At 37.6% G+C, this 18066-nt stretch overlaps 2 protein-coding genes across 2 annotated transcripts in view; both read left to right on the top strand.

Annotated features, from left to right (window-relative positions):
- LOC114531572 (muscle M-line assembly protein unc-89-like) overlaps nucleotides 1-8375 on the top strand; it is a 44614-nt gene extending 36239 nt beyond the window's left edge. Inside the window, 8 exon segments of the mRNA XM_028553182.1 lie at nucleotides 119-397; nucleotides 473-598; nucleotides 857-1135; nucleotides 1383-1466; nucleotides 4604-6100; nucleotides 6735-7016; nucleotides 7422-7722; nucleotides 8034-8375. Coding sequence (XP_028408983.1) covers nucleotides 119-397; nucleotides 473-598; nucleotides 857-1135; nucleotides 1383-1466; nucleotides 4604-6100; nucleotides 6735-7016; nucleotides 7422-7714 — 2840 coding nt within the window. The 3' untranslated portion in view covers nucleotides 7715-7722; nucleotides 8034-8375.
- A 2172-nt stretch (nucleotides 8376-10547) lies between these two features.
- LOC114531623 (death-associated protein kinase 2-like) lies at nucleotides 10548-18010 on the top strand. The gene is made up of 10 exons (XM_028553239.1): nucleotides 10548-10914; nucleotides 11571-11693; nucleotides 14151-14378; nucleotides 15124-15292; nucleotides 15941-16061; nucleotides 16285-16360; nucleotides 16719-16865; nucleotides 17225-17270; nucleotides 17408-17500; nucleotides 17751-18010. The coding sequence occupies exons 2-10, from the start codon at nucleotides 11578-11580 to the stop codon at nucleotides 17838-17840; spliced, it is 1086 nt and encodes a 361-aa protein (XP_028409040.1). The 5' UTR covers nucleotides 10548-10914; nucleotides 11571-11577; the 3' UTR covers nucleotides 17841-18010.
- Nucleotides 18011-18066: the final 56 nt, after the last annotated feature.

Below are 18066 nucleotides of genomic sequence, written 5' to 3'. Positions count from 1 at the left end.
CTATCTCTCAATCTTAGGCCTATCCTATCTAATCCTAGGCCAATCCTATGTCAATCCTAGGCCAATCCTATCTAATCCTTAACAAGAAGTTTACTAAAGTCAGTAACTATCTTTCTAGCTCCGCCTAACATCACACATCAACCGAGCGGTGTTGTAGCAAAGGCAGGCTCCACAGCCTCGTTCCCATGCAATTTCACTGCCTATCCTCAGCCGTCAATCAAATGGTCTAAAGGCGACGTGGAAATCAAGAACGAAGGACGTTTTCATATCATAATCGAAGAGGATTACACTTGTCTTGAAATCTCGGATTTAGTGAAATCTGATGATGGGAATTACAAAGTCGATTTGGAAAACCCAGCAGGCAGTTATTGGGCTTCTGCTAGTTTAGTTGTCACAGGTCAGTTCATTGGCAGTGATAGTAGTTTGCAATTGTGTCTGAACTAACTAAAAAGAATATAATTTTTTAATTTAGGTGGCGAGGTAGCAGAATCCACCAAACCTGGCAAGCAGTCCAGTCTTAAACTAAAGTCAGTGGAGTCAGACCATCAGGAAACTCGAACTCACGGACAGACCACAGCTGATAGCGAAGAACTTACATGTAAGTTACCGTTTTCTTCTGTAATAAAACCTATAGTTTAGAACTGATAGAGCTATCTAGTATAAATAAAGTTAGTTTAGTTTAGGTTTCCTCCTGTAGTAACACTGGATCAATAAGAGATGATCCTTACTGGACCTCTAGGAAGAAAAATCAAAAATTGATAAAATATCCAGTATAAAATACGATTTATTTCGTTCAATATATCAAAGCGTTTCAAGCAAGGCAATCATGATCATTCATCTCATTCTTTGTGTACAGCGGCTCCAGCATTCATTAAGACGCCCAAGGGAACAGTGGCTAAATCTGGAACTAACGTGACATTCCCAACGACATTCACCGGGGATCCTCAACCCAAAGTCGTATGGACAAAAAACGACGAGGAAATTAAAAGCGACGGCAAATTTAACATCAGCACAACCGAAGGAGCGAGCTCACTCCAGATTTTCAAAGTTTCAAAGAATGACAATGGATGGTATAAAATCGCGCTGAGTAATCCGTCTGGCTGGGCATGGGCCAGTGCGCAGCTGCTCGTCACTGGTAAGTTCGTATATAAGATCACACTAACATGTCAAAACCGAATTCTACTTTACTGAATCGCCCATATACTGGATCAATAACAGATGATCCTTACTGGATCTCTAGGAAGAACAGTTTAGAACTGATAGAGCTATCCAGTATAAATAAAGTTAGTTTAGTTTAGGTTTTCTTCTGTAGTAACAGTAAGTGCCGGCAACCATCTTTCACCATGATGATGATATTCACTGTTCCTTTATTCCAACCACAGGTGGTGGAGCAAGATTTGAGAATATTGAAGGTGAGATGGAGAGGCAAGGGAGCAGTATTGGTGTTGAAGAAGAAATGAAGCCAGGTACAGGGTGAAAGCCCTATGATTTTATTACGCACCATATGAACGAAGTTAAATATCGCCATTTGCAATCACTAACCACGAATTTACCACAATCACAAGCCTTTGCAATCGCCAACCACCTTGATATCGCTTGCGCAAACCTGAATAGTTTACCCACCACATTTCAAATAACATTAAACGTAATATGCATATACTATAAACAACATCACAACACCTTTGCATCCAACCTACCCCGTGTCATAATACATGCACCAACATAAAAAATTTGGAAATCAAATTTTATCTATCTTTGTACGTTTATGTAATCGCTGGCTATACGTTACACTCTTCCAACAGGAGAGGATACAACCCTCACATACCATGCAATGCTTATTCACGAACAACCTTCACATACCATGCAATCCTTATTCACGAAGTCACCACAAATATGCACCATCCATCACGTCCGAACTTTAAAAAACTAACTGTAAAAAACAATTTTTGGCAACTTGAAATACCTTTTTCGCCGAAGCTGAACTACGGTTGAAAGCCAGTCAGTCAAGCTTCGCGAACACCTTGACCTTCTACACCAAGGCCACAAACATTAGCAACAAAGTGAAACTCATAACCGATGATTATGTTATAAAAACCTTATCTTCCTCCTAATTTGCCAGCAAACTGACAAGGCGGTCTCTAAAGCGCGGTGTAAGCATCTGCTAAGTTGAGAGAGAACTATTTTAATCTTACACTCCATTTGGAGGCCAATAATCATTTGGTGAATGCAATTTAAACTTAATCACGCAGACAAATTTCTTATCTTGTAACAGTAAACTACTGGAATCTTAATCTTTTATCCTTACGTCTTACGAGGCATTCAGCTGTTTGTGAAACACAACCAAATTGAACCAATCTTGAATAAACATGCGCGCATTCCAAAACAGGAAGTGTCCTGTTCTTTGCCAAACTCGACTATCTGATAACACAACTATTCAGTGAATTTGGTCTCGTTTTCTTGTGAAGAAAAGATAAAGATATATTTATAATTATAGGCTGATATTTCTTGTGATTTCATCTCCACTGAATTTTCATGTTTCCTTGCTGAGAATTCTTAGCAATATTTCTTCCTATAAATGTCTATCACTTCATCGTTGAGCGGCATATGACGATGTCTTTACAATAATAGCATGAATTAATATTTCATTTTCTGTCATCAAACTTTTTGGCTACTTGACAAAACTCTGACTTTACTAGGATAGAAAATACCTCCAGCAGCCTATCAATAAATTAGAGTTGGATTGAGGTTGTGTTACGGATCTTGGTTAGGACTATGATATACGATTAGAGCGGGATCAAAATTCGGATTAAGTATAGGATTAAGATTATGATTTGATCTAAATTAAGATTTAAAAATAGTTTTTTGGAAACAGGAAGCTGTCTAAAACGTTTGGTAAACGTCAAATTGGGAAGAAAAAATTAAGGCTATGAACTAACAATACCAATTATAGATGTGCAAAATGAGCCAATTAGTTTTTCGATTCAAGTGTATATTACTAATGAGGCAATAAATTTATCAATCTAATTTAGTTACCTTATTTGGATAATTTCATTATAATTGGAACAAAATACTAATAATTGCGGCTAATTGTAAGCAGGATGACATGACTACAAAGGTACCCCATCAGTCATTATTATTCATTCAGCTAAATTTTATAGAATATGTCTTGTAAATATGTTTTGTAGTTTTATGTATTTGTAAACGTGTTTGTAGGAAATATAAAATGGTTAGACAAAGTTTCGGCTATAATTCATAACACTAAAAGAAGGCATCTATCTAAAAGAACATCGATTATAAATAGAAATTTTTGTGAAAGGCGTACCTCTTATAAACAATCCGCGAATGTGTCAAGTTCATATGCAAAAATTTCACAGTATTGAATCGTGTTAGGCTATTAAGAAACCTGAAATGAAACAAATTGAATACCGCCTCTCACCATGATGCATGTTACATGATTAACTAATTCTATAACGATGTTCCATTGTTTACACATATTCCCCCCACTGTCCAACACATCAACTTGCCATCATCATGAGTGCTAGCGTATGACCTTTAATCGTCTGCTTCTAATCTCAAAAAATTGTTATGAAGATGTCACAACGGTGATTTATTCTTTTTAAATGAAAAAAGAAGGTACTGAGTGGCGTATTAATAATTTGTTTTCCCTGTTCGTTACGTTTAACGAAGATATAACAAAGTTTTTCCGCATCAACGTATTTCACGAACGCGACAGATCATCTCAAAAGGATTTCCGTGTTAAAAGGAGGTCGTTGTAAAGTGATACGATGTCTGGGGTACTTCAAATATATGTCATTTAAATACGCGAAAATATACCCTTTACGCGTTTTGGGATAATACTTGCGCGTTTTATCCACATGAATGAATAGTTTCTCGTGGTGATTATCTCTGCATAAATCGCGCAGTGCTGCGCAGAGTTTCCATATGTTAGACGCATTGCGCGCGATAAGAATAGATTATGCACGCCGTAATTGCGCCTTCCAATGAAACTGTCATTTTCACCTTCGCCCGCACCCTTGCTACACATGCGCTGCGCATTCCATACAAATGCGCATAGATCGCGTACATTTGCGCGCCACTGTTTGGTATTTCCCCGTAACCCGGTATAATCAGATTTTAGAAACGTGATAGGATTATATGCTCTTTTGACTGTGTTTATTCACCGCGTGAAACAACGTGGGGGCTTTGGCAAATTTTACGGTCTTCAATACCATCCCCAGGTGTTTGTTAACCACCGTTATTTAAAATATGTCAGATGCGAATTAAGTTAATTATAACTGGCACATTATGGATAAATTTTGTTGACCTCATTTAATAGAACATTCAATTTTCCGCTCTGTAATTTTACAATTTTGGATGACATCTTTGTGGCCGCATTTTCTATAAGTACTATTTACATACTGTAAGTGCCAACCACGTTTCTAGTTGGGCTGTGCGTTGAAATATCTCAGTTTTAACTGTCCCGAGGATCAGCAGGTGGTATAACGTAAAGACCGCACAAAATATCGTATTAATTAACACACGCTCCTATGAGTATCGCGTTGCTTTGTTGAACATAGACGTTACGGTTTTTTTCCATTTTAAGTAGGCGAAATGGCACAAAGCGCTCCGGTCTTCTCGTTGGAATTGGTCGATTGTAAAACCAAGGATGGTAACGCAGCTAGATTCGTAGGAAGAGTTTCAGCGCATCCCCCGCCGGTTGTCAAGTGGTACAAGGACAACAAACTACTTCAAGAAAGTCGACAGTACAGCTTTTTGTACACCGGTTCATCTTGTACGCTCATCATAACCCGAAGCAAAGAAGTCGATATTGGAACGTACAAATGCGTGGCTACGAACAGCCTCGGCAGCGCTTCCTCATCGGCTCAGCTTATCCTCGAGGAAGTCGGCGAGGATTCCGGCGAATCGAGCTCGGAAAGCGAGGGAGAGAATCAAGCGAACGACGAGCCGAAATTGGTCAGCTTAACTCGTAGAAGCGCCGAGGAATTGTACACGATGCAAGACGAATTGGGACGAGGGAAGTTCGGCATCGTTAAGAAATGCGTGGACAAGGCAACAGGGCGCGAATTCGCGGCGAAATTTATCGCGTGTAACGGTAAAGCCGCCAGAGACGAAGTCCTTCACGAGATCGAGGTGATGAACGAGTTGAATCACAAACGTCTACTGCGACTCGAAGCAGCTTTCGATATGGGTAAAGATATCGTGCTTGTGATGGAATTGATCACCGGAGGTGAACTGTTCGAGAAGCTCGTCGAAGAGGACTTCATTAGCGAGCAAATTGCGACACAATATTTGGAACAGTTGTTAGACGGGCTTGGGTACATGCATCGTAAGAATATCCTGCATCTTGATTTGAAACCGGAGAATATGATGCTCGTGCGGCCTGGAAGTAAACGTATCAAGATCATAGACTATGGATTGGCAAAGAAATACCAACCGAGTCAGAAGCTTCAGGTTATGCAAGGTACACCGGAATTTGCTGCCCCCGAGGTGATAGCCTACGAGGGGGTCACCCCCGCGACCGATGTTTGGGCGGTGGGGGTTATAACCTACGTGGTGCTCAGCGGTCTGTCACCCTTTCTCGGAGACGATGATGGAGAGACGATGAGCAATATTTCGAGCATGGCTTGGGAATTTGACGATCCTGTATTTGACGAGGTTACTAATGAAGCCAAAGATTTTATCTCGAAAATTTTAATTAAAGACGAGAGGAAACGTATGACCATATTGGAATGCAAAGCACATCCCTGGCTTCGGACTAAAAGCAAGAAAAAACTCGAGACGCAGCGCTTGAAAACGTTCACAGCCAGACGCAAATGGAAGAAAGCCCTCACGGCCGTCCGCAGTACGAATTTCCTGAGCCGTATTTTGAACAAAGGCGGGAAAAGCAGTAGCGGAAACAGCAATGCGGGCGGTGGAGGAAAAGGCGCCTTTCTCGCCAAGATTAAACAGCAAATCGCAGCTGAAGAATCCGTGGAGAATTCGGTCGAAGCGACGAAGGATGAAAACGAAAATATCCCTTCGAAAAACAAGATTGAAGAACCTAAGATGAATGGCGATGTCAAACAGGAGGGTAACAAAGGTACATGTGGTGTGAAATATGGCTAATTTTGCACTCGCACTAATATGCACCGTGTCCCCCCCTGAGACTAATCAACTGCCTTTTTATCGTACGGTTTTCAAAGGAATTTTTTGCACTCCTATAAAGGTTTATTTTTGAGGTTTTTTCCAACTAATTTGCACTAACTCGCAATATTTATTCACGTTTTCTTTTTTAAGGTAAAGCTTATAATTTATGCTAACGTATATAGTATAACAATATAATAGAGTAATATTTAATGTGCACATAATATTATTTATTGTACAAATGTATTTATGTGTAGTTTTAGCTTTTTCATCATCGTAAATCGTTCGTACATCACCGTAACGTTCGTACATCACCGTAAATCATTCGTACTATCGTAAACCGTTCGTACTCTGTCCTAAATTATTCGTAGTTTATCAGCACCGTTCTTACATTGTCGTGAATCATTCGTACACTATCGTAATACGTTCGTGCATTATGAATTGTCCGTGCATCGTCGTAAATAGTTCCACACATATTGATAAAATATACTTTAACAATGGTCGGTATATTGGACCGACCTCAGATGCACTGAAATGTTCATATATCCAGCAAATATTTAATTTATTTATCGCTGCTTTCAATTCTTCAGCGAGTAAGTCATCATTCGATAAGGAACTCGAGGACCAAGAGATACAAAAAGGGTCACCAGTCACCCTCACGGCCAAAATATCGAGTACTGGTGCCGATCCTAAAATTACCTGGGAAAAAGATGGTAAAGTTCTGGGACGAGGCCGCGCACGAATGGTCTATGAAAAGGGGACTGCGATGTTGAAATTCGCCAGGACAGATTACGAAGACTCTGGCCGTTATACAATCAAAATTGACACTGGATCAGGCACGGTTGAATCTAGTGCTACTCTGGAGATTGCTGGTATGTAAACTGTACTAGCATGAAAACATTAAAGAAAACCAGATGTTACACAAAATTTGATTGGCTCCACAAAACTAATCATACTTTGTGCCAATCATACATCGTGTAATATCAGTCTCCGCATTTGCTGTGATTACGAGGAACGTCTATTACACTAATACTATATACTTTTTATTTGGAAACACGCGTCCTATTGTGTTCGGGAAGAAGAGATATTTTTGCGATATTTATCCAGCGAGGGAAGTCTTCTCTTCTGATTTAGCCCAAAACTAATGAGATTTGGCAGCTACTCTTAGTAATTTTATTATTATTAGTTTGTTTTGGGGATATAATTTCTCATTTGAACAATCAATCAGAATATACTCATATAATAAACTTCATATGCTCGACTTTCTTCTTCTCAAGATGTTCCAGACTCGCCATCACCTCCCGAGGTCACAGACATCACAAGCAACTCTTTGCAACTCTCCTGGCGCGCGCCAAAGGACGGGCACAGTCCTGTAACGAAATACATCATCGAATACCGCAAAACAGGAGAAAAATACTGGACGCTAGTCCCAGGAGAGGTGACGTCAACTACATATACAGTCGAAAACCTGACTCCCAGGACTTCGTACAGATTCCGCATTAGCGCCGTGAATAAAATAGGCAGTAGTCGACCAAGTAGATCTTCTGGTTTAGTTGAAACAAAGAGATAAAGTATAAGGTATACACGCTTAATTTGTATTAAAGAATAATATGTTTGTTGTTTTTATAGCCTTCATCATATTAACTAAGCGATAATTGTTAAAAAGTGCCTAACAGGCTAACAACTAAATGTGGATAATTAGATTGTGTTTCAGATAGTAATGAATTTGTGTCCAAAATGAATTAGTGTCAATCCTAAATCTAATCCCCTGTAGTTTCTACATAACCAGGGTGGGATTATCTCAGGGTTAAAACCAAAGTGAGTTTATATTCGTAGTTCCAGCCTATGAGATTACCACAGTTTAACGATTTGAAATGTGCTTTTTTTAGAGTTTGTTGAAAATAATGAAAATAATAGCTATTTTGATGAACGTCGACAATTAGGGAAGATGAAGTAATTGTATCATAAAGCTTAATATAGTTTAATTAATAATTACCAATTATATATAACATTAATTAGATCCAATTTTAATAGCTAATAATATATAGCGTGATGTTTTCATATCGTATTTTTGCAGTAGAAAAAAAGGAGATGTGTTTTATTATGTTATTCCATTTTAATCACGAAGTCTGTATCGTATTTTTATCTAAATTTTTGTACCCAAATATTGTATCATAATTAGTTTTTTACTTTACAATTTATAATGCTAAGAACGAGTAAAAAGTAATATTGCATTCTTATATCTAGACTGTTGTGGATTTCGTTGTTTATATGTTCGGGCATGTATTTTGAAAAGGTGAATATCCCAATGCAAGTGCATGTTTTTCTCATATATCCCATATTTAAAATGTCTAAACTTTCGCTTACAAAGGTCTCTTAAAGGACCCATGTAATATTAATATGGCAAGTCTGATTGATTTTGTTGACGGCTAATTATATAAATTCCCTAAATTTTAAAAAATTGACCATGCAGGATTTGGTTTTCATCGTTCAACGGCTACTTGGCTGTTTTTTTATATAAAAAACCGTATGATTTGATAATGTTATGAAGAACACACCATGCAATATCGGCCATTTTTACCCAAATTGTATTCTCCGATCGCGAAATTAGTTATTTATGTAGTTGCTTCAAAACAATCTCTAAATGTGAACTTCATTCCTGTCATCACTGACGCTGTTTAGCTGATGTTGCTGGTAACTCTGACTGACTGACTTGCAATACGACAACCAAACGTCTCCTGAGGATTAACAAACCATTTCTATCTGAGGTAGGCTGTTATCTTACGTATATATAAAATAAGTTGTTATCTGGGCTATTAGTTAGACTATATAGCAGTCCAAAAATCGCTGGTTCCATTTCTACGGAGGTTAAACGTCGCCTGCCTAGTTACCCGGTTGGTTACCCTTACAATTAAATCACCCAAATATAATATTCAACTGTGTTTATAAATTATAACACTACAACATAGATATTCAACTTTTACAGTGATATATATATATATATATATATATATATATATATATATATATATATATATATATATATATAGTAAATTGAGCTTTGATTTGCATAAGGCCTGCGTTTCAGTGATCTATTCAGCAGTACTTTTTAGTCGATATTTTAATAGATTTTTTCAGAGGCACCTTTTTAATACGCATCATCAATCGAAATATCTTTCAGGGGGGAACTAAAATTAGAAAGCAGTTGAGACTGGAGAGACCTGGGTAAGAGAATGGTAATATGAGAAACTGTGTTATTGATTGTATTAAATTTGGGTTGTTTTCAGTCCTCTGATTTCATTCTTGTGCTTTGTTAATTAGGTCATTCACCCCGATTCGCGCCTAGTCTCTACACCACTTTTTGAAGAGTAAAAAAGGTCACAAAAATCTGTCAAAATTATACCTTCTCTTCCAAATAATGCACTTAGTATTGACTATCGAGATATATCGTATATTGATAGATAGAATCGAAATAATTCTTTGCATAGGCACTAAAAACAATTTGAAAACTCGACAAAGTTGTAAAACTGAATTACGGGTTGCTCACAAGCTCACCTTACATAAAGTAAGTATTTCTTGCTTCTGTACGTATCAGTTTGATTCAAAGCAGAGTTTTTTGTCGAGTTAACAAGAGTTGCCTGCTGACTACGACAAAACACTGTTGTGAAAGTTTAAAAACAACTCAATACCAGGCCGTGCTAATGGCATACTCAGCCTATGCTCATTTCTGTAAAAACATCGTTCTGGAAAGTTTGTTTGAGATAGTATAGTATTCGATGTTGGCAGATATGAGAAACTCTTTCTTTGTTGCTGTCGTTAATCTTCTGCCGCGAACAGCCATCTTCTATTCAACGCTATTCAGCCTTTCGTCAACAATTTCTCACGCATATCATTACAATTTCAACCGGATAATGATTTCAATACAAGACTGTTGCCTTGTATCAGAACTTCTTGAACAAAACTCAACCTTTTTTTGCTCCCCTATGGCATTACAACCTCTTCTGTCCGACAATTAGCCTTAGGAACACTGAATGATTTTCATGCTCGCTCAAAAAATACGATTCTCGATTTATTTTCACTCAAATTTCTCCCTCCTGGGTTCCTAGCTCTGCGCTGGGTTTTATCTCCACAGGAAGATCAAGACCGCTCATATCTGCTTCTACGTTTATGCCCTTTAAAACTAACGCGAGCTTCTTTTTATTTTGCTGTGTTTTCACGAGAGACTTGTCAGGTTTTTTGCAGTATTTTAGGCGGCTAGGTTACGCGTCAGAATCCGAATCGGGAGCCATGTACCTAAGGGTCCACATATTCGGCAGCCATTTTCAACTACCCCGCAGACAAACACGAGAAGAGATAGGTGATTAACATGACAACAAAATTTGATAATGAAGCATTATGTATGCGCTTAACCAAACATAGTGAAACTAAAACTAGATCTCCCTTCTTTTCGTTTTAAACTAATCGTCTTTTACTATGATTCCCTCTTAGAAAACATTGCAAAGAAGCGAGCCTATGTGTCTTGGAAAGCCCTCTTCACAAACAGACCGATTACAAGCGGACAGATCTGTTTAAATTTTTGGCCTCTGGGGTCAACAGGTCACACAATAGCCCGCCTATGAAAAGTGTAGCCAAAAGTGTCATATAGCCAAATTCGCCTGTTGTCAAACGACCCAACCTCTTCACCACTACACGACCTAAACCTCTCTGGACGTTTGTGTGAGAATTTTCGGCCCGAAATAGCTCAAACACTGCCAATTTTTTGAAGCGAAGGTAAGTGCATCATTATTGGTATAATTACCTGGCTACTTTTCACTAAAGCGGATTTAGCTTTATGCCCTAAATCGTTGTAATTGCAACATGATATTTCAGGGTAAATCATGGAGAGACTACCCTCATAACAGTATGCTACAATATCTGTTAACATACTATCAGAATTTTATCCAAATTTGTCTTAAACATTCGAGTGCATCTGTCAATCGATCTAATTAAGAAAGTCTTTACGAGACTTTTTAAGCTTTTTGGCATGTTCCAAGTAGAAAATTTTAGACCATAAGTTCCCTATGTTTATGTGCAATGGTCTCTTGGCTAATCTTACGATGCGCTTAAAGTGATTTTAAAAGCACCAGATAGCGTTTCCCCTATCATACAAGTAGGCTACATTCGACTGTTAGTCTGAACTATAGGAATCAACATAGCGTCGCTGTAGATATATTTGGGAATATTTTTTGAACGCGTAACGGACAGATTATTTTATTGCTGTTCTTATTTCTCTATATGACACCTGTTCGTTACAAGTTACATGCAAGGTTGCTTTTTTGTATGCAAGCGTAGATATTTAAAGCAATGGTTCATAACCCAATATATTGTTGACAGATTAAGGAATATTTGTGTGTGTTTGACGCCTCAAAGTGTTTCGTTTTTTGCAGTGCAAACATGGCCAATATTCACCAAAGCGTATTTGCTGAATACCAGCGAAGCAAGGATGTGGAATTAGAATTTTCCGAGGAGAATCCGACGACGAAATATGAGTTTGGAGATGAAATTGGCAGGTTAGCAAGTAACATTTAATTTCGTTCAATCCTACTGTAAACACACGCTGTAAAATATGCACGAGTATAACTTTTAGCCGTAATTCAATTTTCAAACTCCAAAACTCGTTTCGGGCCAAGCAACTTGTTTCAAGTGAAGTATTTTACGTTTTCATCCACGACAGTTTGGATAAAAAAAACATAAAATGCCTATACAGGCAACACGTTTTTGTAGTACATGTTTTATTTATGCAAATATTAAATGTCAGTGCATTCACAAGTCGCTATGGTAACGGATGGTACAAGAAGCAGCGGGAGTTTACAGTACATCCGACCTGATTTCAAGGCTGATCTCTGCCTTGTGGGCTGTTTAAAAAATGTCATTATTTGGCGTCAGTTTTGCTAGAGTGTCTTGAAATCTGCGTTTCTACGTAATTGTTACACAGAAAAAGAGTAACCAATATTATAGTCAGTGTTTTCAAATGGCTTGGATTAATATACTATTAGGTAAGGCAATGGGGATAAATTCAAGACAACTACAAATAATTTGTCAATTTTTGCAAATTCTATCTTTGAATCTGACAAAGATATCTCTGCAGTAATATTCCGGGGACACACAAAAGCCTGTTCTTCATTTCAATCGTAATGTGCAGCAAACTGTAGCAGACGTCTTTGTTTCAAAGTCATCAGTGTTCACTGATTCAAGCCGAATAGCCATGAAACAATAAATATACGCTACATTACGCCGTAATTGAATTTAAAAACATCCTGGAGATATTTTAAATCTGCATGCTCAAATTTTTACCTTTATAAACATCGCCAACATAAAACGTCTTTGCGAAGAACCAATTTTGATTAAACTCGGGACAGTTTATGTACTTAACTACTACGTCATAGTAATGATGTAATATCATATTATTATATATATACCGCCATTTATTATAACAAACGGTGGAAATTATATTGTACTTTCCAATCACCAGGACTACTCATTAAATAATTACTGAACCTACAATGTCTGAGGCCCAGGTTATATTTTGGTCGCGTCGAATGCAATTAAAACTTAATAGATAATGAGATGATAAACCTTATTAAGCTTCATTATCATCTCATTATCTATTGTTCCAATGCATTTGACGCGACCAAAATGCGACGTATACCAGACCTGAATAGACTATGTCACGGCTGAATCACCATTTAAAACCACACCTAAATACACCCAATTTATTGATTTACTTTTACCAAATTACTTTTCAAATTGAACGCAGTACAATGATATGCGTATTGTGGGATTATTAGGAACATTCAAAATCCATAATCAACAATTTTTGTTCCTCTAACCAAGGCCGGGACCAAATTTTGAAATTACAATGTTTGAGGACAACACAGCTCTCTTCTGAACACGACTTTGAAACAATGTCCACATTCACACGATATAAAGTACCTTGTACAACTTGAGACGTTGCTTGTAACGATTCCTGATCAAATTTTTCGCCTTGGTTGAGATATTCATTGGCTTTCTTAATGCCCTCGACTAAGTCAGGATATTTTGTAATGTCGTTTTGAGGTATTGCTGACTGTCCGCCAACAAGCGGTTGGTTGTCGTTTTCAAAGTCGTCATTTTCAAAATTTGCCATTACACAATACAGTGACAAAGTGTGCATCAATACAGTGCACATGAGACCAGTCTTGCTCAAATTGAAAGCCATTTTAATGTTCGTTACTTTTTTAATTTTAGATATTATCTTCCTTGTTCTGCTTGAGATACTGTAAATATTACAGGCAAATGAAATTTGAAATTCAAATTCTATATTTGTTTTATGGTTTGCTTATTGGACACGTCACATCAGTTGATTTGTATTTGGGCCGCGCATCAAATCTGACGAGAAACGAGTAAAATCCTATGATCTAGGTTTTAAAACTCCGAATACGTTTGAGTTGCCTTGAACTTCTTGTATTCCCGAACTTGAACCTCTATCAGTTTTGAAGAACAATACGAACCAACACGTATAAAGGTCTGTTCCGCACGTTTGTTGTATCCAATTCACTTTTGACGTATGGAATGAAGTCAGTTATTGATAAAGCAGTACTGCATGGGCTGGTTTAATTAAGTTGATTTGCTGCCCACATTCATTGCAAGTCAACAGACTATAAAACATCCATCAGACGTGAATTGGATCCAACAAAATTGGATCGTTTGAACAGACCTTAACATAGCGTTGCCAGGTGATCACCACACGACCTCAATTTTCACCGATGAGAAATAGTCCGGATGTATATTTGTCTTCATTTCTATATAGTAAATCGCTCATTGTTGATTGCACACAAATAGAAATATTCTATCACATCAGTCACCTTGACATGTTCACGACGCTCACGACTGAATGGAAACCAGGCATCATCCCAAAGTTGTTGTACTTGTGTGAAATGATCTGGTTAACTATAAACTTTTATTTTTCGCACTGTCTCACTTTCCAGGGGAGCGTTTGCCGTGATCAAGCGATGCCACCGTCTCGATGACAAGAACAAAAAGCTTATGGCTGCCAAGTTCGTGAAGTACACCGACGAAGATGGTGAGGAGGATCCCGAAACGCTGAAAATTCTGAAACGCGAGGTCGCCATGATCCAGAAATGGGAACACGAAAAATTTATCATCCTTCTTGAGGTTTACATCGTACGAAAATACGTTGTCCTCATCATGGAATGGTACGTTTTGGAATCGTTAAAGTCTCGTTTACACTTGCGATTCTTGCTGCGATTTTCTTCTTTTGATAGATGTGAACAAGTAATCAGTTACGAATGCTCTGATGTGTACGAGCTCCCATTTTAATTTCCGTAACTAATTCACTCGGTCACATCTATCAAAAGAAAAAAATCGCACATAGAATTAGAATTGCACAGTAAGTTGTATAGGTAATAGCATGGTTTCGAGTGCAATTTGGAAAAAATATACACGAGTAAGTTTTTGAAAGACCTCACGAGTGCATGTTTTTCCAAATTGCACTCGAAACCATGCTATTACCAAGTTATAATATACATAAAAAAATAAGCGACACGTGCTACATGATTATATTATAAATAATTTATTCAATTAACAAAAAATGCGCAGTCCCATGTTATTTTCAAATCGTGTCAAAATAAAACTGCTTCAACGTTTTTACGTAAAATATTTAATTTATTTAAAGACACAACAATTATAACACCCAGGAGCATTTTAAAAACGTCTTAAAGAAATTAGCACTGGGATTTCCTTTTTTGGCACTGGAAATCTATGATTTCCTATTTTTGGCACTTGGATTTCCTAAAAATTGCACTGCTCTAAACCAATCAGAATTGAGTTTTTTTATGTATACACGCAAGCTACTGTAAGAATTCTCTACTCGGACAATGCTAGCGAAAACACGAATAACCTTTCCTGTGCGTTTTATAACCCACGTATTTTTTTCTATAGGGTTGACGGCAAAAACTTGCTTCCCTACTTGATTGCCAAACAAGAGGCAGCAGACAAGGCTCGAAGTAAGCCAAAGCTTTCAGAAAAGGACATTGCCTTGTTGACCAAGCAGTTGTTAATGGCATTACAATACTTGCACCAACAGGGCATCGCTTATCTCGACATCAAGGTAGCTCCATTTTCCTCTATCTTTTTCATTCGAATAAAAAATCGTTTCTGCGCATGGGCAAATGATTTTTCGACGAAGTAATGCTGCCAAACGCATAATTTATGCACATAAAAACGTTAACTGCGCACAAAAGCATTAAAAAGCCGGATGATTTCTATGCATGGGCAAACGATTTCTTAACGAAATAATGCTGCCAAACCCGTTATGTATCTATTTATGGCGACAGTCGGCGACGTATTATTTGTGGTCGGTAAAGAAGAATATTTATTCAAAATAACAAAGTACTTCTTTCACCAATACCCACAATAGCCATGGTCGACCATCGGTGATATATGAGAACCAGGCTTTATGAAAATCATCTCTGGTCCAGTGGACCAGTGTTGCTACAGGAGAAATCCTGAACTAAATTAACTTTATTTATACCGTATAGATCTATCAGTTCTAAACTGTTCTTTCTAGGGGTCCAGTGAGGATCATCTCTTATTGATCCAGTGTTACTACAGGAGGAAACCTGAACTAAACCAACTTTATTTATACTGGATTGCTCTATCAGTTCTTAACTGTTATTTCTAGAGGTCCAATAAGGATAATCTTTTACTACAGGAGGAAACTTAAACCAAACTAATATTATTTTCTGATATTTGACAGCCTGACAATATCATGGTTCAATCCAACGGAAACATTAAACTGGTTGATTACGATAACTGCCGGCATATTGTTAGCAAACAAGGAGATGTAGTTGATTGTATCGGCACACCTGAATTTACAGGTAGGAACCTCGCCATCCCCGAAATATGTCTGTCCAGTTTCATTTTGAAATAAAAAAATATTCGTCTCAAGTAACTTTTAAGAATCGGAGAGCATGGACTCAATGGTCTAGTCAGGATGTCCGATGGGCTCTATAAATAAATAATTCTCGTTCAAAAATTGGTAACATTTGGTATATGCCCATTTGACATGACTTTCATCTGTTCGTTGTAAACTTTTTTCAGCTCCTGAGGCTCTTGTGTACGAAAACTGTTCTCAAGCCACGGATATGTGGTCCTTAGGTGTCCTTATTCATGTCATGTGAGTACCTTCAACATTTGCAAGTCTGTAATATGATTATCAGCTTGTAGCTACACCACTTGTATATTTATAAGTGCAATACTTCTTATTGCCGATAAATACTTGTTGCAATATTTATCACTTACTTACGTAAAAAACATGAAAATACAAAGTGAATTGCTCTGATCGGACCGAACGTTCGCAGCAATAAATATACGTAGTGTTCATGAAAACTGGTAATTGTATACTTATTACCCTTGTTATAGGTTGATTTTTGCTTGCACCTTTTCAAGACGCGCGGGAAAAGAAAGATCTATATTGCCAGTCTCCTGATTATTACCATTTTACTACCATCACTTTTTTATTACCATCTCTATAGGATGACGGCGAAATCACCATTTGCTGATCCAGATGAGAACGAAGTCCTTAAAAAAGTTGCAAAAGTTAAATACGAGATGGCAGATTTTGGCAGATGCACTCCATATCCCAAAAATATTATTGAAGGCGTTTTCAAAAGAATACCCGAGTGAGTTGCGATACCAGCTCAAACAGCCTGATAACCCTACCTTGGTTTACAAATTTTGGTCTGGTGTCTATGCTCTGGTTTGGTAGTTAGTTTTATAGGTGGTGTTTACATGACTTCGAGGTATTGAAATGAGCGTTTATGACACCAAACAAGCACATGCTTTTGTCGGGGTGATAGAACGATTACTAGGTTCGTGTTTTATGCTTATTTCAATACCTCAAAGTCCCCTCACGTTAAACCTCTGCTAAGCGGGATCATATAAACAGCTCCTTGCTATGGTTTGAAACAAAATCTATAAAAAAGTACTAATTGTTTAATTCCAAAACTTTTTAAACCCAACCTACTATTCTACCCATCAGGAAACGTTTAACCCTGGATGCTGTCTTGGCTCATGAATGGTTTAAGGTATAAACCTTTATATATACATGGAAAGCATTCATTCACAAACATGCTTCAAAAATGCAACCCAAGTACAACTTGTTAACCGCGCTCATTTCGTTAACAATCTTATTGGTAAAAGCTTCTTCATTTTCCTGTTATAGAAAAATAACATTCAAATGATGCAGCGAAATATGATCCCCGCAACAACCGCAGATTTCATCCAAATAAAAGAAACGTTGGATTCCTTAGAAAGTGTAAGTCTGGGGGCTTTCTATGTTTTCTCACGGGGGGGAGGTGACCCCCTCTGTAATTATAACAAACACACGATTTTCGGCCTTGATTTTCACATTTTGTTTGGAGGAAAATCTTTCTTTGCACTGAATTCCAATCCACCAATTGTTCCACTAAGATTTTTAAACGTGCCACTATCATGTACCATATCAGGAAATGTAGTCTTCCTGGAAGAGGTTGTTTTTATATGAATGCAGATGATTCGTAATTTAGGAAGAACCAGTGTTTGCGTCGTGTGTGCTGAGATCATTCAAAGAGGATCCGTACGACACCCCTGACGAAGACGACGAAGATGAAGAATAATAAACTCTGTGTACCATGAAGCGTTGGGTCTGCGTAACAGTTAGGAAATAATTTAGAATGCATGTGTCCTGCTTGTTAGAAATTATAGTCGTAATATCGAATTGTCGGCCTTTTTCCAAAAAGATCTATTTTTGTCAACCTTTTTTAATTAAATATATATATATATATTCTTACGAGTAGTGAATAGAAAGTACATGTTGCGGCGCTTTCGAAAAGAAAATCGGGG

The sequence above is a fragment of the Dendronephthya gigantea genome, unplaced genomic scaffold (genome assembly GCF_004324835.1).
Source record: "Dendronephthya gigantea isolate DGI-Jeju-01 unplaced genomic scaffold, DenGig_1.0 000073F, whole genome shotgun sequence".
Lineage (NCBI taxonomy): Eukaryota > Metazoa > Cnidaria > Anthozoa > Malacalcyonacea > Nephtheidae > Dendronephthya > Dendronephthya gigantea.
Note: the sequence above shows the minus strand (reverse complement) of the source record. Positions and strands in the feature narration are given on the sequence as shown.